General features: G+C 37.4%; 1 protein-coding gene across 2 annotated transcripts in view; it reads left to right on the plus strand.

Annotated features, from left to right (window-relative positions):
- The first annotated feature begins 2,473 nt into the window (after positions 1-2,473).
- The window catches only part of necab1 (N-terminal EF-hand calcium binding protein 1), a 35,470-nt gene continuing 11,873 nt past the window's right edge, over positions 2,474-26,070 (plus strand). The window contains exons 1-6 of one of the 2 annotated variants that reach the window (XM_042434666.1): positions 2,474-2,709; positions 5,086-5,110; positions 6,778-6,886; positions 11,128-11,153; positions 11,411-11,508; positions 20,888-21,015. In XM_042434666.1, coding sequence (XP_042290600.1) covers positions 2,623-2,709; positions 5,086-5,110; positions 6,778-6,886; positions 11,128-11,153; positions 11,411-11,508; positions 20,888-21,015 — 473 coding nt within the window. In that variant the 5' untranslated portion in view covers positions 2,474-2,622. Of the gene's footprint in view, positions 2,710-5,085; positions 5,111-6,777; positions 6,887-11,127; positions 11,154-11,410; positions 11,509-20,878; positions 21,016-26,070 lie in introns of both variants that reach the window. The other variant, XM_042434665.1, reaches the window with a different exon arrangement.

A 26,070-nucleotide genomic window follows, 5' to 3' on the forward strand; every position in this document is an offset into this window, starting at 1 on the left:
GCACAAACACTGAGAATGGACTTTACAGTGAAGAAGGAAACATTTTGTGTCCAGCAGTTAAGTTTCTAAAATGAAATATATTTGCATATTTATAAACTCTGGAATTTTTAATGAGGGAGAAGGAGTATATATAATTTTAAAGGTTTTAACAACATATTTGAACTTTATTTGTGGAAAAAACTATATCAGACACAAATTATATTCAAAGTAGTAGTTTATACATCTTTAAAACATGTCTGGGGGGGGGGATCTTTAAGTAAAAGTATAACTATTAGTAGTAACTAAAAGTTAAAGTACCCTCATTCAAAATGATGTAAAGCTATAAAAGTATTATCAGCAAAATAAGCTTAAATTACCTAATTTAAAACAACTCATTATGTGGAATGGCCTCTTCCAGAGTATTATATGCACATGCGTTAATATGCATTTTAATATAGTTTGTAGAGGCACCGTAATGGCTTTTTTTTACTGTTATTTCTTTTACTGTTAACAGTAACAACGCATCATATTTTATAATTTGAACATATGTTTTGTTTGAAAAATATCAATTTGCAATGTAACTAGTAAAAAGTAAAGTTGCTGTATTTTATTCAAAATAGAAATACTAATGTGCAGTGCCTCAAAATTGTACTTACTTAAGTAAATGTATTTACTGTAGTTACTTTCCACCTCTGTTAGGAAGAAAATCATCATGAATATTATAACATCATAAATATTAATCATAAACTATGCTGAAAGTATCCGCTTTGGAATGAGTCCTCACATTTTTTTTTTATCAAGTACAAGTAGTAATACCACAATATACAAAGTACAGGTAAAAGTCCTGCATTCAGAATTTTACTTTCTAGGTGAAAGTACAGAAGTATTATCAGCAAAATGCATTTAAAGTATCAAAAGTACTGAGCCTATATATAATTTATATTTCTGGATTATCACTATTAACACATTAACATGTAAGCTTTAAAAATTCAGTCTCAATTGTAGTGGAGTGGAATATAAAGTAGCAATTCAATACTTCAAAATTGTACGCCACTTAAGAACAGTACTTGCTTGAGTAAATGTACTTAGTTATGCTCCACCACTGACTCATTTATGGAAGTTACATTACACTTATAAATTGTAATTCATAAATTTAAATTAAGCTAAACTTTGTTACAAACAGTTACCTTATACAGGATGTCTGCATCAAAGCTTGTACTGTTTTACTCTGCATCTGTATTGTTGAAAGGATACAGTATAATATAGTAGCCTGAAGGGGATCTCTCTGCTTGGCATGCTTACCATAAATTCATAATGAGTGGAGTGAAGCAGACAATATGTGCATTCATGCAACTACCACTGCTCTCCGCCTGGCTCCACCAGCTGTGGGTGCAGAAAGCCTTTAGGAGGTAGTTCTCAAAAAAATAAAAATCTTGTTGCCTCGGCTATGAGTCTTTTTCAAAAGCTTTCTTACTGAAAGTCATAGATGTGGACATAGATTACATGAAATTATTAGTGCTTATAAATGCCCTTTGTTTACATGTTGGAGTACACTATGTGCCATCGCTGCACTCCACTAGATGGAACTGTTACACAGTTTTACAACCACTCCAGATATCTTGCAGGGTTCATTACTTTGTCTTGTATTAGCTATGTAGAAACATCCAACACATGACAAAATCAAAGCAAAATCACCACCAGGTTTATTGACTGCAAACAAAGTAAAGACTTGTATGTTTTCTCACCAGATTTCTTCATTGCTTAATTACAAACCGACATTTTAGTTAAAAATGGGCTCAATCATTGATGCTGGCGTGCAAAAGGCAATTTAAAAGGTTATACTGTTGTAGATGTAACAACTTATTGAAATAAATCAATACCAACAATACTAGGAAAATCAAAAATGATCCAAATCACATTTTTTTAAAAACTGTATAAGGAGAAAGATGTCTAGGCACAGAGAGGACATCATGAACGAGTCATTTAATTCAAGATGAATTGACCTTTTATCTGCCCTTTGTATCTTTTAACAAAAACTTGGGCTATATATAGCATTCCTGTCTGGGCATATTAGTGCTGCTCATTTGGCTGCATGTTATATTGTCGACATGTTAACTTATTTCAGTGATGCTTTCAGAGTGACTTATTTTACAATAAAGTTAATTATGCACCACGATATCACAGTGCAGGATGAGATACTTGCTTGCATGAACAGAGATGCGCTGCAACAAGCTGCAGCTTTTTGATCAGCAGCTGAGAGGAGCGCGTGCGTCAAGTCGCACACAGACAGCCAGCGCGCGACAGGAAGTGCAGCTGATTTTTCTTGCAAAACAAAGCATATATATTTCAGTGTTTATCATTAAAAATGCCGGTGCGCGCAGACCTGAAGCAAAGAATAGCGTCAAAATGATCTGCAGTATAGTTAAATCATTTCTTTCTTATTTGATATGTTACTATGGCAACGATAAAGCAATGACGTCGCTAATAAGGTTTAAATTGTGGCACTTTTAGTTGGGAAGTCGTGTGCTTTATTGCGGCTGACTTGACAGTGAGTCGCTCTTCTTGACCAGTGACTGTGATCAGATAAAAGGTTGAAGCGGACACATTCCTCTGCTGTTCACTACTGAAGACACATTTTGGGTGATGGATTGTTCAGAGGAGATGCAGCCTGTGTCCGAGCAGCCCAGCGCTCAAATGACGCTAAAGAAGGGAATGTCCATTTTTATTGATGTAAGTACAAAAAAATGTTGTTGTTTTTTTTTTTTACTTATTTTAATGCTATAATGGAGTTATTCGCACTCTTTTTGATTGAGGGCATATTGTATATGTTAATAATTCATAGCCTGTAGCCCATGAAACCATAAAAACAAGGAAAAAAGATTAGAAAAATCTGTTCAGTCAAGTTTCAGTGATTTTATCTGCTGGAGGTTGTACATCACCTGAATTAATAGAAGGTTCCCTGCAGAAGGCGTTAATTTGACAGGACTGACCTTTAATTTATCTGCTCTGTATATATTTGTGTAAAGATTTAAAATATATATCAGTGCTTCAAATCAAATACCAAGTTAATGAATATTAGAAGTCTACTTGGTTTGATGAAAGTCAACCAAACATACATGATATTTATAACCTTTTCAGTCTAAAAAGGTAGCAACATGTTTATCTATGTTTCTTGAAATAGCCACTAATGAGACCAGGATTCCCACAACTTGCAGCTTTTCGTCAGATGATGACGATTTAAATATTAATATCACATGTTATATACATATCAGTACAGCTAATGATCTTCCTCAAATGCTCCTCTCTCCTGTTTCATGATGCTTCATCCTGCCTCACTATAACATCTAATTATATTCCCCACATTCCTATGCTCTACTCCCTTGTGATATCTTAACCATAAACCTGTTGGCTGCCTTCGGTGTCTGAGGGAGACAGGGGATGGGTGCACACATGAGAGCGGAGAGTTATTAAAGGTGGGGGAGCTGGATCCTACACATCAAATGTCTCATTGATGTCGAACAGGTGCTCTCTCGTCAGGCGCTGACTGACAGGGAATTCAACTATTGCTTGTCTGCAGAGGCGAGTGTTGCTTCTGTTGTTGTTTGACATCTCCTCTATTAGCTGCAGCCTCAGTCTGTGTGTCATTAAAACAGAGTCATTTCCTCCTGGAACATGTTAGATGTGCTGTCTTTCTTTTACTGATGCTGCACTCCAACTTTATTACCATATATTACAGGCAAAAGGACCATCAGACTTCTTTTCTGGGTGACATTCGTATGTTTAATTCATTGAAATATCAATTAGTATGAGCTGCGGTATGAGATGAGATTAAACTCAGTCATTGGTCCAGTTACAAAACACTGATGAAGTGACCAATCCTATCAATTTAAAGTGATTTTCAATACTATAATAATTTGCACTGGAGTTACTCTGAATGTCATACATCAGTTAATAAGGAAGAGAAGTAGACCTAGAGGAAACTAACAATTATTTTCATTATCATTTAATCTGCTGATTATTGTTTTGAGTGATTGAATAATTGTTTAGGTTATAAAACATCAGAAAACTGAAAAATCCTGTTCACATCACATTACTTTAAAGTTCAAGGTGACATCATAAATTGTCTTGTCCTGACCAAAGATATAAGACAATAAAAAATCCTCACATTTGAGAAGCTGACACTATCAGATGTTCACCATTTTTTGCTTAATTGAATCTCAAAATAGTTTCCTTCTAATTTCCTCTCCATAAATTAATCGATTAATCACTGCAGCTCTAGATAAAAGAAAACTGGGCTTCTTCAATATGTGATGGAAACAATCAACCTCTGTGGTCGTTTAATTATGAGGATGTGTCAGATGGAAAAGAGACAACTGATTGTTTTAACTTAATATTTATTTATTTATTGTGTATTTATTTGTTGACCTGGGTGCCCAGCTGTTATCCCTTGCAGAGAGAAATAGAGTTGTGTATTGAATTGAAGTGATTGTAGAGATTAGAGATGAGTAACAGACAGACAGGAGCAGGATAGTTATACAGTTATGGGGCAGCAAAATAAGAGACAAAGACAGATTAGGAGGAAAATTTGAAAGAATTATGTAAAGCAGAACACAGGATAGAGCCAAGAGCTGGAGGAAGGTGGGCGGATTTTTTTTCTATTTGTATTTTTACCCCTTTGTAGCCAAGAGCTGAAGTCCTCCTTGCAGGGAAAATCTGATTGGTTGACTGATGGAAGGATTTTGTTCCCCTGGTTTTGGTTTCAAAAATTTAGATTCTGCACACGTTGGGTTGTGCATTCAGATATCACCTTGTTATGATGTGTAAATACACTCAAAGTCTGTTCAGATTCTTCTTCACATGTACAGAGAAGAGAAAGTGGGCAATGCTATTTTGAGGTTGGTGGTTCGACCCTTTTAAAGCTGACGTGGTCATTGCCACATGCCTTTCATCTCCTCTGGACTCTGGGACGGCGCTATCAATAATTTAATGACACACTGCTTTTGAGAGTGTGATCGATGATCCACACACACACATGTGTGTGTTTTAACTTTGATGGTGTAAAACCCTTTTTTATGACATCCCTCCTTTTCCCTTTTTTTATTGCAGATTTTGCGGAGAGCTGATAAAAACGGTAAATATCTTTCAGACTCACACACAAACACACTTTTCTGTCTTTGGCGGCAGCTCAGCCCTTCTGTCCTCGTGTGTGAAAACAGATGTACTTTCTCAATGAAATTCTGATCATGACTCGGTGCTGATACTCTTTCAGTTTCCATGGAAACAGGAAACTGACCATGCAGGTCGATGTCAGAGCATTAATGAAGAAAAAACATCAAAGATTTTAAACCAGTTAGACACTTTCATTATGCAAGTCGACACTTAACGGCTTTAGAGGTGTATGATCGGAGGCTCAGAGCAAATAGGATTATTAGGAAGGATACAAGACGCCTCTATGGATCACTTAACAACAACACACACCGCTCAAGCACATTTGTTTTCACACAAACATCAAATGCATTGTGATGAAGATTTTATATGAAGAAAACTGGAATTCCAAATTTGAATTGGTTTCCTCTTTTCATTTTAATCAGAAATGTGCTGATTTTGGTTTGAGGTGAGACCGGCTCTCATTTGTGTGACTCAACACTGACAGCATCTTTTTTGTGACGAGCTAATGTGTGAAATATAACACAGACACACACACACAGTCCAAATACATTTCCGGTGTGACACGCAATGCTCAAACCTGACAGATATGAAGTGTTTTCAGATAAGAAACACACAGGAATCAGGCATCATCTGATGTTTTAACAGACCTGACACTAAAAATGACTTCCTTTAGAAACAGCTGCCCTTTTGCAAAATATATTTTGAACATGCTCAATATAAATGACCAAAAATAGCTAATCAGAATTCATTACTCCCATGGCATGACATGCTTCATTATTTATTTAATGTCCGTCCCACGCTGCGAATGATTTGACTTCTTGTCGTACAGCATGATAAGAAGTCATCCCACATGTTTGTTTTTAGTGTTTTAGTGCAAACAGCAGCACTTATACGTCAAAGTCTGTTCCAAGATTATTTCTGAACCAAACAGTGAGTCACCGTGTGCTTGATTTATGTGCATGTGCGTTTGCCTTTGTACATCCTGCAAAACAGGCTCACAGCATCTGTAGTGACATGACAGCCAAAATCCAAGCAGGTCAGCAGTGAATATTTAAAGATCAACCGCCTCATGTCACACAAATTGAAACCACTGCAGCCAGAGCTGTGAGAAAAAAAAAACATGTGGTTGATTTTCTTCATTTTGCTGAAGTTGAGCCAGTTTGGGGCTCCTCGTTTTTAAAATCTGTTTAGTTTCACCTCATGAATAATTCATAGAGCTTGGGCCTTTTTATTCTGTTCATAATTTCAGAGCCTTAGAGCATACAAATGACTGATTGTTTGAAATTGCAATCAAGTAAGTCTAATGGAAGAAATGGTAATGATCCTGTACATTCACAGTGTTGTTTATACTGATAAAAAAGGAAAAATGTTACAATGTGGAGTTTTTTTGTTACGTTTTGCTTCCTAAATGGAAGGGAACTAAATCTACACACTTAATACCTCTTTTTTGCTGATTTGAGTCCTTGTTTTTTTATGCCCGTCTTACCTGCAGATGTATTCTTTTGTCATTTCAAATCATAAAGCTCGTTTGACCAAAACAAGTCCTTGATTTATACAAAGGATGTTGCAATCCTGACTGAGCTGTCTTGACACAGCGTTGACAAGCTACATTTGTGCTCTGTCCCCCAGATGATGGGAAGCTGTCCTTTGATGAGTTCAAAGCCTACTTCTCTGACGGAGTCTTGACAGCTGAGGAATTGAAGGAGCTTTTCCACACTATTGATACCCACAACACAGAGTAAGTTTTATTATTATTATTATACATTGTTTTATTACATGCTGGACAGAATTGAGATATGTTTGACAGATAGAAGATGATGAATTGGATACAAACTCAATCTGTTTTGGACTAAATTGAACAGTATGCTATTATATTCTGTGTTCTGTGCGCTACTGTATGTGCCATGAACAGGATCCTGACATGTTTTTTAAACAAAGCTGGACACATTCAGCCAACCATGAAGCTTTATAAGAAATCCTGTTGGGTGTGTTTATTATTGTATTGTGCAGAATATAATATGAAACATCCAAAAGACAGTGTCTCTTGTCATACGGCATAAAATATTTATAGGATTTGGGCCACCCTGGTAAGAATCTTCTATGTATTCATAAGCTCAGTATTGTTTAAGTGGTGACAAGCAAACCAAGATGTGAAGAAAAGCACTCCAGGCAGCGAGCTTGTGTGTTCTCTCTCTCTGCAGGACACAGGAGACTCATGTCAAACCAATCTCTCTGCTCGCCTGTCTCACATTCTTATTTCTTACATCTGAAGATTAAAGACAGGTGTGACGTGTGTACAGTATTGTATTATTGCAGTACAATATTCCTCCTAAACTATTGTCACTATTGCTACTTCTGGGTCCTCAAACACATCACCAGATTTGCTACCCTATAAGCTACTACAATAGCAACTTACCAAGAATTAACATAAGAGACATCCCCTAGCAACCACTACATAGCAACACACATAGAAACTCTGCAAAACACCATAGCAACCAGCAGACAACCTCTTGATACTACTATAGCAACCAACAACCACTTAGTAAGATTCTAACGACTGCATATCAACCACACAGAAATGTATGCATGCCAGCACATTAAAAAACAACATATTTAAAGTTTTATCTCATAATTACAAATACATGCCAATGCTGTCGTAGTGGAAGGACCTCAGAAGACAATTCAATGTGCTCAATATAATGCATTAAAACAAATAGAAAACACAGCACGAAAACATTAAAACAATAAATTCAAGCAGCAGACATTTGTTTCATGTCGTTCCCCATCTCTCTTTCCCTTTGTTTCCTACTGTTGCTGTCTAGTAAAGGCTTAAAATAACCCCAAACATATATCAAAAAACGTAGATTGAAAAGATAGAAACAATCTTAAAAGAAAATAAAAACATAAAATTAAGAAATTAATACTAAATTGGCAAAGATGTAAGTGCAAGGTGAATAATGATGTGTGCTTACAGTTCAGCCAAAGGCAATGGAAAATATAAATGTTGTTTTTGCATGTTTTTGTTACTTACTGGGTATTTTATTGATTGTATTAGTCGGTTATATAAGTCCTACTTATTTATGGTATTTGTCATGGTGTTATATCCCGTTGTTCTGATCCACAGGTTCAAAAAGGGTCTAAAATCACAGTATCAATGCTTCTGTTCAATATGTCTTGAATACAAGGTTTTATAAATCAGAGGATCGACTGGGTCCAGCCGCACTCCTGCAGTTTAAGAGTGCTTATTGAACGGCATTGACTGCTCCCCTTGTTCAGCTTTGTAGGCAATTTGTAAGACTCTCTTTGATACTTGTGGTTCCCAGTACAGCAGCAGAATCCTCCTAACAACCACGGAGGAGGCAGGAAAGGGATCACAGGCTGGCAGAAATGAGCTGAGGTGATGCTGAAATGATTGAAACTAAAATAATACCCTGATATCCTGGAGGAACACTTGTTGGTGAATTATTTTGCAGGTAAATAGAAGGTTATCCGCACCCTCATGTTGTCACAGTTCGATAAACTTCAAGTGAATAACAGCAGAGGAAAATCTACAGTCATGCAAGCTGCTCTGTCAGGCTTAAGTTAGCAAGATTACTTGTGATTTTTTAATATTTTTCTTACTGTCAACAAATCTCATGTGCAGAGCCAAACCAAAGAAGTAAACAAAAAAGTATTTTGTGTATCCAAAGCCTGATATATTGTATTCCTTTGTGCCCAAAACTACTAAAAACACATCAATGAGCCACACTGCCGCACTTTCACATCACAGAAAGAAAAAAACACCTTTAAAAGTTTAATGTGATTTGCATGTATCCTTTGAACAAACTCCACTGGGAACTTTGATATTATGATGTTAGTATGATCTTACAGTATCCTAATTGTGAGGAAAACTCCAAAAGCTGTTAATCTGCAGCATTACCCAACAAACAGCAGGACAGCAGTGACATTTAGTGAGGTCAAAGTTTGGTTAAGCATTAGCTGTGATAAATGTCACAGATTATACTTTGTTTTCATTTGAGAATATTACAAGTTACACACTAGACTGCATTCATCTAGTCCTCATACACAAGTAAAATGAAAAATAATACATTTAAAATGGGTAAAAAAAACAATTAATAAATGATGTGGTCCTTGATCTTGATCAGCAAAATGACAGATGATCTCCAGGTCAGATAAGACAGAGTCACAAAACAAGCAAACAATTAAAGCAAATTTTACTTGTATGATTGACTATTTAAGAACAATTTCTTTATATAACAGTTTTTTCAACTGTCTTAGTCTTTTAAGACAAATATTATGAGAAAGAACTGTTTCCAAAGAACGGGTGCTGTTTATGCATTTTGAAACTACAAAATTTACACAATGCACATTCACAGATTTGACTACACAATGAAAAGACAATGTCCTCAAATGAAAATGGCTCCTTTCCTGCATGAGAGTTCTTTATGGTTTAAGAAATATATTACGGTGTGCCTCAAGGGTCAATTGTGGGTTCTTTTATGTTTTCTCTGATATGATGATGGAGTCATGGTGTTTCACTTCCAACAGATTTTCAGGGATGATTGAATGCTCAAAGGGAGGAAGATGAGACACTCAAACAATCTCTCTGATGATTATGAACAACATAATGTTTATCATGTTTATCCATGATACCATTAGTATACTCATCATGAATGTATCATAATTTAATTATGTCAGCCATTTATAATGATGTATTTCATATATATCAAGAGCAAAATTAGATGCAAAAACAAATATATATGAATGCATCTGATCTAAACACATCATCATCACCCTGCTAAATGATAGAGCTTCACTGGATGATAAACCAGCATGAAGCACACTTCTGGGTCCCTATAAGACGACCACAGAGGGAGGCAGATGGTAAAGTTGTTAAGAAGTAATTTGGAAGTCTTAAATCGAATCCTGTATTGATTAAAGAATGAGTCATCAAGCTGTAAGGTGTGTCTGACAGGCTGGCTGAACCACTCACTCTGATGTCGAACACTGACAGTTAATATATGATACTTCTTACATGTGAGGAATCAAGAAACGTGCATAATTAGTGGCATTAATCATATTTCTGTTTGGTCAGTAAAAGTATAGCATACATTTAGATTCTGCTAATGTAGAACATCTGCTTTCTGTCCTGATTACCATCCATCATGTTTTGTGTACTGTTTACAATATTATTCAGTGCTTCACTTGTGTGTAGTCCATTAGTACATAATGTACCTTAAAATGTCAAAACAGCCAAGTTTTGAGCCACACAAGTAAGAGCTTTTCAGTTTGTTACCCAGTTTAATGTCTAACCTCTGATTTACCTCCTCTGCTCTCAATCGTCCTCTGTGGCTCTAAGTGTTTTCTCCTGTTTGGACTGATTGATTGCTGCGGCACTTTTCCCTTGTGAATGACAGCTACAGTTTGTGTGGAATAGAGTTAAAATCCAGTGTAATTCCCCAGCGTCCTTCACTATAACAAGGATGAAAATGTTTCCTTTGTGTGACTTGAAGCTTGGTGTACAGGGGATATAATGTGTCCACTTGTGTCCCCTCTTAACCTTTACTTTTTATCTTTTATTCTTCTTTTCTGTCTCTCTCTGTTTTTGTGTCTTTTACACACACACACACACACACACACACACACACACGTACAATCAGACCTCCCTAAAACACATTCATATATGGACATTCATCAAATTTCCTCCAGGCTTTCTGTTGATGAATTCACTCACTAACCTGCTGGTCTCTCATGCAGCACCTTGGGGAAAAAACAACTAAATTATTCAATTATTCATAACATACTTTGCTTGTTCCTATTTGTCATCACACAATGATTCACCAAATTATAGTCAGTCAAGGGAGAGTTTTTGTAGGGATAAAACCTGCTGTAACCTTGGAAACTTCTGTTTTTGAGGAATTCTTGATTGTACTGCTCTGATTTATTTTAAATATATATCTCTCTTTTTTTGTTTTGCAGCAACGTGGACACTGATGAACTCTGTGGTAAGTTATTTATGAGAGTAACGTAAAGCTGGTGCTGGTATGCTACTAGCTTAACAAGAGACTCAAATGCTATTTGACATTTCCCAGCACAAGTAAAGAACCATGTAGACGTTGTCACATCCTCTCTGACCCAAACGCTTGGAGGCTATGTCACTGAAGTGTCACACTAACGCTGTTTCAAACACCTGCAGCCTTGTCGTAGTTGCTTAACTCACCAAACATTTCTTTCTTTCTTTTTTGGTCTTTCTCCCGTGAAGAGTATTTCTCCCAGCACCTCGGTGAATATGAGAATGTTCTGGCTGCCTTAGAAGACCTGAATATGTCCATACTGAAGGCGATGGACAAAACAAAGAAGGTAAGATAAAAATGAAAACGTCATTTGGAAGATAAACCTGCTTTTCTCAACAGGACATACAAGGGGTCCGCACAAAGCGAGTATCTGTAGTCATATATTCAAGGTTGTAGATGAAGGCTGCTTCATTTTTCCTAACTTCAGCTCGTCAGTTTCCTTTACTGTCAAGTCAAACAGGTTTACAGGCTTCATGAGTTAAAAATAACAGCTGTGATGAAAAGTTATTCAGGATGAACCTCACCAAGTGTCTGAATATCTAATCTCTATCTACACCTTCATGTTTGTAGAGCCTGTTTGTTTACATTTTAGTTAATCTCCATCATTGAAAGTCATGCCGCTTTAGCTACTAGCTGTTCCTGTTTGCACTGTACAGACAAATATCACCTGGATTACTTTGATACTGAAGGAAAAGTCTGAATCTGATGAAGAAAGGTCACTATATACATTTCTGAATAGATTTCTCAACATTTATCTTTCTTGGGATCTTGACACCCATGTAAAGAAGGAGTTAGCCTTGTATGTATGATGTCTGTGTGTTTTGATTTGAGTTATGTCTCTGAAAAGAACATTTGTGCCAAATCAAGAGATGTGAAAAAAATCTGTTTAAATTTGAATGCTGTTTGTATCTATTATTTTTGACAAAAACAGAACAAAGAGACTAAAGGAAAACAGTCATCATAGATAAAGTAAAATGCTTAACATCATGTAAAAGACAGGAAATGGAAAGAAAATGTGATACATTACAGTATCAAAGCCTGTAGGTCTTTTATGTCCATGATTGTCTTTTAAAGTCATAGAGGTCCTCATGATCCATGACCTTGACTCACGCAAAGCTATTATACTGTTAAGGAAGGTAAGATTTTCCACTCAGTTATAACCTAAAATCCATTCTGTCAGCTCTACCACAGAAATATATAAAACAAAGTTCTCCAAACAAAATAAATACATAGAAAAGAATCACTTAAGATTCAAATAAAATATCCAGTTTTTCCCTGAATGATGTGTTCTTATTTGTTTACATCCCTGTGACACACTCACACACCCACCTACTCCTCCACACGCTATGCATCAAACTGACATCTCATGCCGTACATGTAACGGTAATAATAGGAAATGTTTGATTTACTCACAGTAGGGCCTGAGCTTCTAGCTGCAAATCTCTCCCAGCATGCTCCTCTGCTGTCCAGCCGGCTTCGTCAGATCTCCCATTAGTCAGATTTCCATTACAGAGCCAAAAAGAACGAACCAGGCTTATTCATACTACTAATTATCCCCCAGAACAAAACATGTTATGAATTCTTTTTGGAATTGTAGCCAATATTGATGGGGAATTAAATGGGCTGTGGTTGTTTTAACAAACAAATATTGCTTTTGATCATACATTGGAAAAAGCTTTATATCCTCTTGATCTTACTGTAGAGCTGCAGCTATGGCAAAGTATCCTTCACATTATCAGAGGGAGGAGAAATAGAAGGATGAGAATGGTGAGGGAGGGCAAGTTGAACAGACAGATGAAGGTAAATCAGAGATGATAGAAGAAAAGAGAAAGGACAAATAATGAAGAAAGATGGGAAGAGGACGTGAGGATTAGATGTGGCTTATTAAATCTGCAGGAAGAGCCTCATTTTCTTTCCACCACTCTCTCTTTTTTGTCTGTGTCCTATCTCATCTGGCACATACTGTATGACACATGTTGTGAAGCTTAAATTGCCCCTCAGATCTGCACTGAAGCACACACGACTCTTTGTGACTCCTTCAGAAGCAGAGTGTGGGAGTCAAACCGTTCATTTGTCAGCAGCAGTTTTTATTAGTACAGGATGAGGTAACACATAATGACATCCAACTTCAACACCTTTAAACTACAGTGACAAAGATACGTATGTATTTTAGTTACTGTGTGGACGTGTTGGGCAACACGTACGTGAGCAACATAAAGCCTTTGTTTATATTACAGAAAAGAGCAGAATGATTCATAAGGTGGATTCAAAAAAACACAACAACAACTTAAAGATTTAGTTGAGTTACAGACATTATTAGTTATGTTCAGGACAAAAAGCAGAATATACCCAGAAAATTTACAGAAGTTGTTTGTTTTTAGTTCAGAGGACGAGGACCATAGAAGGAAATATCATTTCAAGCATCAGCATGTGCTGACTACTTTATAGCAGATGTGTATTTCAGTTGTTGGCATCAAACTGTGGTATTTTCTACAGAATGATTTAAAGGATTGTATAAATATCTTTCAATTCAAGGACATGTATAAAGAAAGAATAATTAGAATATATAAAGTTGTCAGGTAATGGGTTTCCTTTGTTGATGGTGAACTATTGTGTATGGCTTTTGATTCTTTTTTTCTTGTGTTACTGTATGTATTGGTTGTTCAGTAAACATAATTGACAGACCATCTATTTCTATTGTTTATTTATGTCTTGAGTAAGGGGCAGGCAAAATGAGATTTTCTTCTCCCTGCTGCTTTTCGGTCATAGAATATGTAAATTGAGTTGTGTTTTGATCGTGAATTGTTTTTTATTTCTTTTCTGGATCTGTGCATTACCATGAGAGGAACAAATAATGAATGAAAGATAGATGGCAACTGCAGATAACGGTTTAGCCAGTGTTTGGACATCAATAGTCTACAGCCATGATAGCAGATCTGAGGCTGTACAGGAGACTCTCGACAACTATGACCTGTAAGGAGATGATCATGTGACCAACGCAGATAGCCGAGCAAACATTTTTTCTAACAAGCTAATCTGAGGTTTGTTGTGTTTTTTCTGCACTGGCATATAACTGCGTTCTCTTTAATATCTGATATTTCTCTGAACAGACATTCTGATCAGAGTTGGTGGAAGTCTTTTGCTGCACGACAGATCCACACATTAAAGAATTACAACTTCTGTTGATAAAACTATGAGGTTGGAAAATAATACTGAGGGGATCTTGTCACGGTGCAGGCCCATGCCCTCAAGAGAGTAACACATTGGCTCTTAGCTAGCAGGTTGACCCTATTGCTGAGTGGTTAGCACAGTTGTTCATGGTCTGGGAGACTGAGGTTTGAGACCTGGTGTGGGAGCCGTCCTTTGCTACAGATCTGTAAATGTCATTTTTAAAATCTGATCTCATTTGACGTCATGAATATTCACTATGAATATGTCTGGCATAAGTGTTTAGTTTGTTTCTCATCATTTAAACATTTGTAAAAGTTTTGCATTGTTCCAATCACCATTTATCCAAACTAAATATACATGAAAGAATAAAGAAATATGACAGGTTGATCTTTTTCTCTTTGCTGTAGAGAGTTTTATTCATTTCCCACAGATAGTTGTGTTTTGTTCTTCTTCACTGTTTACCCCATGTCACAGTACAGCTAGACTAGCAAGCACAGCTACAGAAAACTAGCCTATTAAACTCCGTCAGTCACGCAATTCCCTCCTTGCAGGCCGTAGTTGTCTGTTGATGGTCTCCCGAGGCTGTACGCATAACAGTGCATTGAGCTAATCGCTAATGTCAGCATGCTAACATGCTCGCAGTGACAATGCTAACGTGCTGATATTAAGCAGGTACTGTGTAAAGTTTAACATGTTCACAATCTTAATTTAGCTTATTAGCATGATAACATTTGCCAATTGGCACTAAACACAAACAGCTGAGGCTGAAAGGAATGTCATTAGTTTTGCAGATATTTAGTCATAAATGGAAGTATTGGACAGTAAAGAAATCAATCCAAAATCCATCACTGAAATCCATCCAAAAGCTGTTCGGACATTTCAGTCAAATCCACAAATTTGAACCTAATGCTAGTGCTATAGAGGAGGATTACCAAAGTCTTTAGGCTACATCATCATGAACCCTGAATATTTATACAACGTTCTGTACCAGTCCATCTGGTGGATGTTACAGGATGAGCGAAAACGTTGACCTTCTGGTGGCACTAGACGAAAAGTCAGGGAATCACCAAAGTCATCAGAAGTCAACCTTTGGGCACCATGAATATTTGTACCAAATTTCATAGTAATCCATCTAATAATTATCAATATATTTCAATAAAAGCCATAAATGTCAGTCAGCCTGTATTGGTAGAGTTTAAGTCAGTACGTTTCATCATTTTGGGTTCATGAATGTACAAAATTTCATGACAATCCATTCAGTAGTTGAGATATTTTGATCTGGACCAAAGTGGTGCACCATCCCTAGGGCCACACTGCTGCATGGCTAAAAAGAGAGCAATGTGGGGAGATTATAAAACAGCTTAGAGCGTAAATAAATGAAGTTGCAGAAAACCAATTTAGACCCTTGAAAGACATTTTTCACTCCAAGAAAATGACATTTTTCCTGAAAAAGGTTTCAAAAAGTCAGGACTTGAAGGAGCACAGCAGTGATTTATATGAGTCTGAAATTCAGCCTTTATTTCTGCAAAGGAAATGAAACATACAGATACTTTTGCAATCCCTTTGCAATCTTTCAAAGTTGTGATGAGGTGTGAAAATCAAATAGCACCTCAAATCATTTTCTGTACCAAAAGAGAACAGTCTGCATTCAGGCAAGCAGGAAGTGAGACAGCAGGAGAGACAGCGCAGGCAGTATGGACACATATTTCAAGGTCATGCCACGCGAAAAGGAATGACTCACCTGTACTTGCTGAGCCTTAAGTCAGCTCTCAGGAAAACCACCTAAATTAATCTCACAAATCAGTTTATTTCCATACATTCATCACAGTTGTTCCCTCACAAACACACACCATCGATATTTGAGCTCAAATGAAAGCACATTACTCTGCAGAAATTGAACAGAAGTCATGATTTAATAACCAAAGCAATAGCTTTAAAATTTAATTTATTTTCTGGATTATGAAAGAGAGAGAGGATTTCACACTGCTGATGTCTCCCCAGACACCAGAAGCGGTTAGTGTTTACTACTTGAAGCTTAATTCATAGTTCTCTCCTCTACAAAGTGTGTGTGACACCATTAAAGATTTCTGTGACCTTGCAATGAGAAAGCAGCACAAGAAAGAGACCAAAGTAAAGTATGACGTGCTGTATTTCACTGTCTGTGAGCAAGTATTGGCTGAGCAAGGAGGAGAACAGATGCTGCATTAGTCACAGACTAAAGCTCGGTCGTCTCTGTTGAACCGTGTGTATCTGAGTGGGTGGTCTGGCCGTGGATGTGTGTGAGGGGGCAGACTGCATGCGTATTAATTTGTGAGGTGTCTTGCATTGGAATTGTTAGTGTGTATTTTTATGTGAGCTCATGTATGCACACGCTCATGTATGTGTGTGTATCAGTCTGCTTTTGTGTGCCCGCATCAAACATCCATGCAGATGTGCGTAGGAGCTGAATCAAGATCGTGCATCTAAAACGGAGCCAGATATGTATACAAATCTGTTTGGAGACACACAGGGTTTCATTGTGCACAGATATTCCTGCCAACACTATTTACGGCCTTCCCATACACAACCACCTTCATATTTGACTTCCAAGCTTCCCTGACAGACATCAGGTGTTTCTCATCTGCAGCTGGTGGAAGCTGCTGTGCTCTCACACTTAACACTGCTGTAGTATTAAGAGCACCAAGAATGAGGTTTTCATTCATGGAAATAAAGGAAAATAATCACAAAAAACTCTGTGTTTGGCGTTGAAACCTAAAGCAAATAAAAGATACGTATGTTCTCTTTATCTTCATTCATCTTAATCTGCACCAAGAACCAGCTGCATCAGCTGTTCATAAGTTCAAACTTAGCCTAATTAAAACTTATGTGTTACTTAATCTTAATAAGTGGAAATTTAGGCATCATTACATTGCACCACACAAACCAGTTCTTACTTAGATTACTGAATATTTACACCCAGTAAGCATATGGTAATCAAGTCTTTCCCACTCAAATAAACTTTTTGAATACTGCCAATTTCTCCATGTATGCTCACATAAATAAGTGATACTTACATTTACAAAGAATCAATAGTTAATTTTAATATTTTTGCCCACCAATGTCACAGCTTGTGATGTTGCAGTGACCTTCTGTTTATGTAGTTGATTGCTTTGGATTGGACAGTGTTTTCTAGTCCTCACTTAGCTAAAAGACATTTTGATGATGCAATAACCTAATTTAGTAAATCACTATTTTACAACTAGTTAGTAGTTACTAAGAATTTAGGAAGGACTTTAATCACCAATATTTTAAGGAATATCTGGTGCAAACCAATCCCATTTCTCAAGTTCTGGCAATCAATCAGGATTTTTAAATACTGAGGTAAAGACGTTTGGCAGAAGCAGGGTGAGGTATGATTGCGGGAGATGGGTGGGGGGTGCGTCACTACAAAGCTAAAATAGTCAGATTTTACAGTTTAAAGTCTGAAGTAGAAAAATGTAGAAACTAAGAGCCACTGCCATCAACAAAGCACTCATTTAACCTTTGGTACAACTGAAAATGAGAGATCAAACGAAACAAAAAAAATCAGGCGGACCTTCAGCTGTTTAAAATGGCCACACACACACACACACACACACACACACACACACACACACACACACACACACACACACACACACACACACACACACACACACACACACACACACACATCACAGGAGGTAATCTATGCTCAGATGGCAGACAGGAGACTGACCTTTAGCAGTTTTGTTTTGATTCACTCTCAGAGTGAATGTGCATCTATGTGCATGTGTGTGTGTGTGTGTGTGTGTGTGTGTGTGTGTGTGTGTGTGTGTGTGCTTTATCAAGGGATAAAACTATGACCGACTGTGGGTTTTAGCAACACTAGCAGCGTGGCTCAAGGAAATCACCAGCAGGTCAACGTTCTCATTTAATTTGGTAAAGATGTTCGTCATCCATTGACTGTATATAAATATACAGTCTATGATTTAAGACCAAAAACCAAAAACCAAAAGTGATGACATTCCCATCAGCTCCAGCTGTACTTTGTGTTTAATTTTAAGTAGTAAATGTTAGTATGCTAACACACTAAGCTACAACGGTATGATAAACATTATACCTGATTAGGAAGTTTGCATTGTCATCATGGCTGCAGGCTTTTAGTCTTGTTAAAAGACGACCTGCTGCACTGCAGAAAGATATTTTGTGTATTTTGTTCTTGTGGAAAAATGAATTAAAGTTTTTTACTTCCACATCTCAGGACAGTTTGGTGATCAGGTATATTGTTAGATATGACCGAGAAGAAAAGCTTGACTCTAATGACCTGTTCTGTATTCTAGACAAGCTGGTGACAGCTCTGCTTTCTCACGGGAGACTCCTGCTCAGCATACTGTAATTAGTGTCTGTGTGTGTGTGTGTGTGTGTGTGTGTGTGAGCACTTCCAAAAGGCCATCGATAAAGACACAGCTTTTTAAAATCAAACCATCCTTAATGTACTTTTGAAGATAATTATCATTACACCCCCCAGCCTCCCCCAAAAAATACTTCCACATCCATGTTTCCTGTCTATCTCCCTCTTTATCTTTCTGTCACAAACACACTAACACACATGCACACAAATCTCTATTGATGCATTAGTCATTCTCCAATCCAACTTGCATTAGCATTTCCCTTCAAACCCTTCATTGTTAGTCGAGTGTACAAACAGTCGCGGAGCTCAGAAATGTGGGAGCAGGTGCGGTGTGCAAACAGCGAACTCGCCATGCATCACTCACTCCCCTTTGATTAGATCTAAAACAACACTGAGCCGTGCTGCTCTGGTCCAGGCATAGCAAATGATGCCTCTCAAAAATGTCACTCAGTTGGATGTTTTTTTTCCCCTCAGCTGTCTATGAAAAAATAAATGTACCCCTGACTCAGAAAATGACCATTAAAAATATTACCAGGCTGAGGCTGGAATACTTGGTGTGGAGGAAATGTATTTCTAAGAGCTGACTTTGATTAAAGGTGGGGGTGATTGTTGTTCATTTTTAATGTTATTTTTAAAATGCTGTTCAACATCATAGAACATCTAAAGCCAAAATGATACAGACACCTGTTGGGCCAATCAGAAACAAGATGCGTCATCAAGAGTCAAGAACTTTAGTGGTATAATTTAATATTTTCACAGCTAGAAAGTCAAAAAAGATGATGTCAGAATTATTTCTTTAAAGCTGCACTAATCAATATTTTTAGTAAAAAATGGATAAAATGACTATGTGCAGTATAAAATATGTAGGTCATAATAATTAACCCACAGATTATTATCACAAGATTCTGCAGTTTCTCTCAAGTTTACGGACCTTTTTAGTGTCTTTCAGTTTATTGTTTTGTTTTTACAGCCTGCAACTTTACTGCTTAGTTCACTCTCTCAGCTCTCATCGACCCCGTTTCCAGGCAGCAGTTTTCAGTGAAAAACCTCTGATAAACCGACTCCACCTAACTAAACAGCCAAAATTAGCCACTAGCTGGTGAACATAGTGGGACAATTAGCAGCTAAATAGCCAGATATTTAGAGTTAAAGAATGTGAATAATTAGAGTTTAAAAAAACAGAGCTCAAAAGAGTGAATATTGGACTTCCAGGTCAGGTGGACTTCAAATGAATAATACTCTTGGGCTGTATCGGCTGGATAAGTAAATAGGCAACAACAACTTTATAAGGTGATGATAAGCTTGTTCTACTGACCCCGAGTGGCAAAAATGAATAAATTATTACTGCTTTAAGACTCCAAATTCTACTGTGTGATACTATGTTAATAGCACTCAAATTAGCCTATTCAGTGCAGTTTAAACATAATCTAACACAATAAGAAGTGTCAAACCAGTCTTGTTTGAAAATATCAGCAAGTTTGACACACAGATACATGTCTAATTTGTTTATATTAATGAATGAGTGAGTTTTGAGTTAGTATAATGGAATGGATGAATGCCCCTGTTATTAAAATGTACTCATTTAGTGTTTTAAAGCTCTCTATGCAGCATGTATTGATATGTTTGGCAGAAAACAAGCATTCAGAGTTCTTATTTATTTCTCTAGCTAACTTGTATTGTCCTGATGTGTTCCTGTTGTACATTTAAGGAAGTCAGTTGGCAAATTGCAGACTGTGATTGATTTAACACAGTTTAGAGGGCGGATTTTGGCAGATAAGAGATGTAATGTGTTAAGACCAAAGCTCTGACAAGTTCTTTTCTCCTTTCTTCGCCTCTTCTGCAGCTCTTTTATATAATATTTTTTTAAATTAATGATCTTGTAGGCATGTTTTAATTAGCAGGGGAAGTCTGGACACTGAGTTCTTTTCTGTTTCCTCCTACTCTAACACCACCACCTCCTCCTCCTCCTCCTCCTCCTCCTCCTCCTCCACCACCACCACCACCTCCTCCTCCTCCTCCTCCTCCTCTTCCTCCTCCTCTTCCTCCTCCTCCTTCTCCTCCTCTTGATTGACAGGAATATCAGGAGTCCACCCACCTGGAGCAGTTTGTGACCCGTTTCCTGCTGAAGGAGACAACCAATCAGCTTCATTCCCTTCAAAGCTCGCTGGAGTGCGCCATGGAAACCACGGCCGAGCAGACTCGCCAAGAGAAGTAAGAGCAAATCTCTCTGGTCCTTTTCACACACACACACACACACAAACAATTAGACTTTAAAACATGAACAAAATGTATTATACAATGGCACCCATAATTACAGTACTCACAGCTAGTATAACAGTATTGTCCAAACCACACACACCAATTTACATCCCACTGTAGGCTTAAATGATGCTTTTATCCGAGGTGCTGTGCAATAACACAGATTCTCATCCTGCATTTGATAAGACCACCTCTCATTATTTATAATGTAGATCCACTTCCTATAGGGAAATCTAGGCAAAGTGGAGGAAGCAAAATAAAAGGGATTGTTAGTAGACAAATAAGACACGGAGGCCAGCATAACACGACTAAATACAAAGATATTCTTTATTTTTTAGGTACTGAATGCAGTATATGTTATCACACTGAGGCCAGTGGTAGATAGGCACAAACAATAGCTTGATTGCACCATAAAGTAACAGATAATGAATTTAAAGCTTCTCTAATGAATAATTCAGTATTAGCAATGGAAAAAAAATGATTACGTGTAATGCGAAAGGTGATATTAAATGTGATGAATCAACAGATTAACACAAACTCAGTCTCTGTCATTTCTACAGAGCGCTTCAGCATCTTTCAGCTGATTTGTTTTGTTTTAATGCCACATAACTGAACTGTTTTGCTTCACTCACACGGCTCTCATCAGCTTTGTTTCCACTGTGTAAAAACACTGCACGCTACATGCAAAGCAGCAAACATCAGACAGGCCTAAACAGGCAACTGCTTGTTGACATGTTCAGTATATTTGCTAATATGTCAGATTGTGTGTTCACAACTCAAATCAATGGATGCAGGTTTAACATAAGTTGTTTCACCTGCTGTGTTGTTAGTTGAAAGCTATTCATTGTTAGCCCCACTGATTCTTTTAATAGGGTAAGTCATACCTCTGATTGTATAAACAGAATCAAAGCAAGTTATGGATGCCATTAAGGAGTAGATTGTGCTTACTCCTACTTGGTCTTTAGTTCAAATAAGACATATTAAGATTTATCCACAAGTTGTCTGCATGACCGTTTGGCAATTAGAATACAACAGTAATGTGGTGAGCATGTTTAATAAATGCACTGATAATGAACCCTCACCCAGTGGCTCTCTCTCGAAGAGTGGACGCTTGATGATTAAACCTTAGGCGTGTGTGTGTGTGTGTGTGTGTGTGTGTGTGTGTGTGTGTGTGTGTGTGTGTGTGTGTGTGTGTGTGTGTGAGTGTGTGAGTGCATGCAGTACTTGATGAGTCTGCGTCTGCACTCAGAATCCAGGCATGCCCCTGGTGTGCTCGGTTCATTTGTGATGATGACTCACCAGTGTACAAGTGCCCAACAAGATTTTATGTACGGTTTGTGTGTGTGTGTGTGTGTGTGTGTGTGTGTCATACATGGGTCTCCCTTGAAGGTAATGTCTGTGCTCATCTTGTATTTAAAGGACAGGTAATGAAACACAGTCTATTTCTTCCTGTCTGAGTTCACACTTAAGCTGCAAGTCAGAAAAAATGCTGCCAGCTTCTGCCAGCCATCCAGTGAGGAGAAACAAAAGTTGATTATCATTCTTCATCATTATGTTGATCAGCTGATAAACAGCAAATCCAGTTTGAGTTCTGGCACATGTTCAAATCCAAACGGACATTTCTGTATTCTACGTGATTCACTTTGCGGCCTCGGAAGTCTTGGTAATAGAAAAATATGTTAACTGCAAAGGCTCCTTTGCTTGTCAGTATGCTTGAGACAAAGTGCTTGTCAGATGGTGTTATAGCATCTGAAATCCCCTCCTCATACACGCATTTCCTTTTTGTAAAGGCTGTTGTATACTTGAAACCAACTAGTTCTTATTTCATTCAACATTTGAGAAAGTTACGGAAGTTGTTGGATGTAAAGAAATGTTGTTTCAGACGCTGTTTGACCTCCCAACAAGCACTTTATTTGGAACATACTTAACTTTTTGAAACTGACAATCTGACACCAACTTAATGCAGCAGGTAAGAAAGTAGGCAAGATGTTTAAGTCCCACCTCCACTCAAATATGTGTTTTTCTTCTTGTTACTTCACCTGAATGTTTGAGCTTAACCGTGCAGAACAATGTATGTGCAGAGTTTGACACTAGAAGGCTGTTTTCATATTCATCTACTGAAAACAGAAAGTATCTCTGTGTTCTCCGAAAATTGGACTTCAAGGCCTGCACCTACAAACATAATTTGTGACATCACAACTAATTTGGAGCCAATTGTTGTCCAACTTGTCCAACCTGTGTAAATTTGAAACCTCCAGCGCACATACACTGGAAAATATTTGCATATTCGTATGTACAACTGAGTGCAACACCATGAATGCCTTCACATGTCCAGGATGTAAGTCTACATTATGTATACTTCTGACAAAATCATGACTAAGTATGTCAACATTTATCAAAAGCAGCTTTGTTGCAGCATTTTACCCGTCTTGATCAATAATACTGTAGTAGCTGTGCATGAGTTTAGTTTAACAGGATCCCAGAACGGTTTCCTGTGCACTCTATCGTATCTCTCTTCTCACCATGACCACGTTCACACTTATCCTCAGAGGCAGAAAGTGATGGGTTTGGATAACTGACATCTGAGACCTCCACAAACTCTTCTTTTCTTTTCCTCTCCTCACCTCCCTCCTCTCTTTTTATCTCTTTTTCTCTGTTTTGTGTCATTTCAAAGTGTGACTGTCCCTCGCTCCCAGAGCTGCTTCTTTTCCTTCAGCATCCTTCTCTGAATTTCCTCGCTTGAGAAATTCCCACATGTGTCTGAATGCAATCACTCTGTTCTCCCAAACATTTAGAGGGTCTGGCTGTTCTGGTCTCTGGTGGCTTTAAATAAGTTACTGTGGTCAGTTTTATATGTGTGAAGAGGTTGTGGACGAGCACGGTTCGCATTCACGGATGATTGGTGTGACTCAGAGGCATACGTTACAATATCAGGGAAACAATAGCTCTTAACTTCCTCTTCCTCCCTCTCAGTTGATATGAAGGCAGAGGGAGAACATGCTGATGGGATTCTTACTCTATTACTGGTTTCTGACAGTTTTCGCAATTAAGGTTGCTACATACTGTAGCCGTGAATATGACTCACTTGCAGGCCAAGAGGGACCCGCCATCAGTTCCTCCTCCTCCATACATCAAGCAAATGAGACACGTTTGACTGCAGCTCGTGAATTAATTATACTGCTTTTCTCCCAGGTGTAGAAAGAAGCATTTCTTCTAATATAAGTGGTATCCCACTCTCCTTAACAAAAGCAGATCATTCTGAAAAAACATGATGAGGTTTTTCACATGACTCATCCCATGATATGGGATTTCAGTATTTTTAATTATAAATTGGAGAAAGCACATGAACAGATCTTTTTATATACACTGTAATTACTTCACTGCACACAAGTTACTGCAGAGTAAAACCCATAGAGCTGAAATGATTAGTAAATTAATTCATTAGTGGATCAACAGAATATAATTTGAAAACTATTTTGATATTTATTAATGGTTAAAGTCATTTACCAAGCAAAATTGCCAAATATTCCCTAGTTCTATCTTCTCGATTGTGAGAATTTGCAGCTTTTCTTTTTCTTATGTGATGGCAAACTGAAAGCTGTGGACTGTTTGTCAAACAAAACAAGCTTTTTGACGATGTCAACTTGGGCGTTAAGAGTTTATGACGAGCATTTGTCAGTATTTTCTGACATTTCATATGTTTTAATGGATTAATGAATGAATCAAGAAAATAATCTGCAGATTGATTGAAATTGAAAATATTGTTGGTTCCAGATTTAAAACCATCAAGCCGACTTCTAAATATAAACTGTGCAGTCCGCATTGAGCCTGCTGACTGAAGCCAGATCCCACAGCTACATCAAAAAAACTCTTTGGATTACAATTTTTGCAAATATTCTGCACTGTTTTGAATTTACCTTTAACCCTCCTATTGTGTTCGGGTCAAATTTGACCAGTTTTCAAGTTTAGATGTGTGAGCACACCCCACTCTCTCCTTCACACCTCACACACACACACACACACACACACATCCACATCTCCTGTTCCCCAGCTGCATACCAGTATATAGACTGGGGCTTTCTCACGCTTTATTTCTCCCATCTCATCACACACTAGGCACAGCGTGCACACACACACACACATACACACCATGCCGGAGATGACACTTATTGTATGATTGACCAAAATAAAATGTTGTTTTTGGAAATTAAATTAAATTGACTTTTCTCCTTTTTTCATAGGAAAGTATATGCTGTCAATTTTGACCCATAACACAACGTAACAAATTTGACACTAAACATTAAAGGTATAAACCCTTTACGAACACATTAAGAGGGTTAAATTGTCTTAACAGTTTACTTCAAGTCCCCCTATTTAGCATTTATAAGCAATATACAGACATTTGATAAATGGTTTGTAACACTATAATATAGTCAAAAGCAGGGATAAGGACAATATTAGGTGTTCATTAATATACAGTTTTGTCACCAATTATCACTTCTGCTATAATGATATATTTTACATTAATACAGCTGTGTTTTACTATATTGCCATTCATTATCTGTTTATACTCAAGCCTCCACTTATGCCTACAAGAGGAGTTATAGTTGTTAATAAATACATTAATAAACACTTATACTATATGCCTACAATTACATTATAGTGTGTTTTACACCATTTATTAAATGTTAGTATTCTGCTTATGAGGGCTAAATACGGGGCCTTAAAGTAAATTTTAATGAAAATTGTAATTGTGAACTGTTGAGCACTATTTGTTGCACATGTAAAAGGGCAAATATTAGCTGGACTTACACAAAAAATAACACTAGTGGGTAAAATGTGAAAAATCAAGCCAGGGTGGTGAAAGACTTCACTGTAAAATATAATGATCATGAAGAACTCTTTGGTTATTTAATTTGCACAAAGACACCCACAAATGTGTACCTGCACACACAGCACACCAGACATCCCGAGGTCTTCTCAAAATACGTAACCAAACGACTTGAC

Source organism: Thunnus maccoyii, chromosome 15 (genome assembly GCF_910596095.1).
Source record: "Thunnus maccoyii chromosome 15, fThuMac1.1, whole genome shotgun sequence".
NCBI lineage: Eukaryota > Metazoa > Chordata > Actinopteri > Scombriformes > Scombridae > Thunnus > Thunnus maccoyii.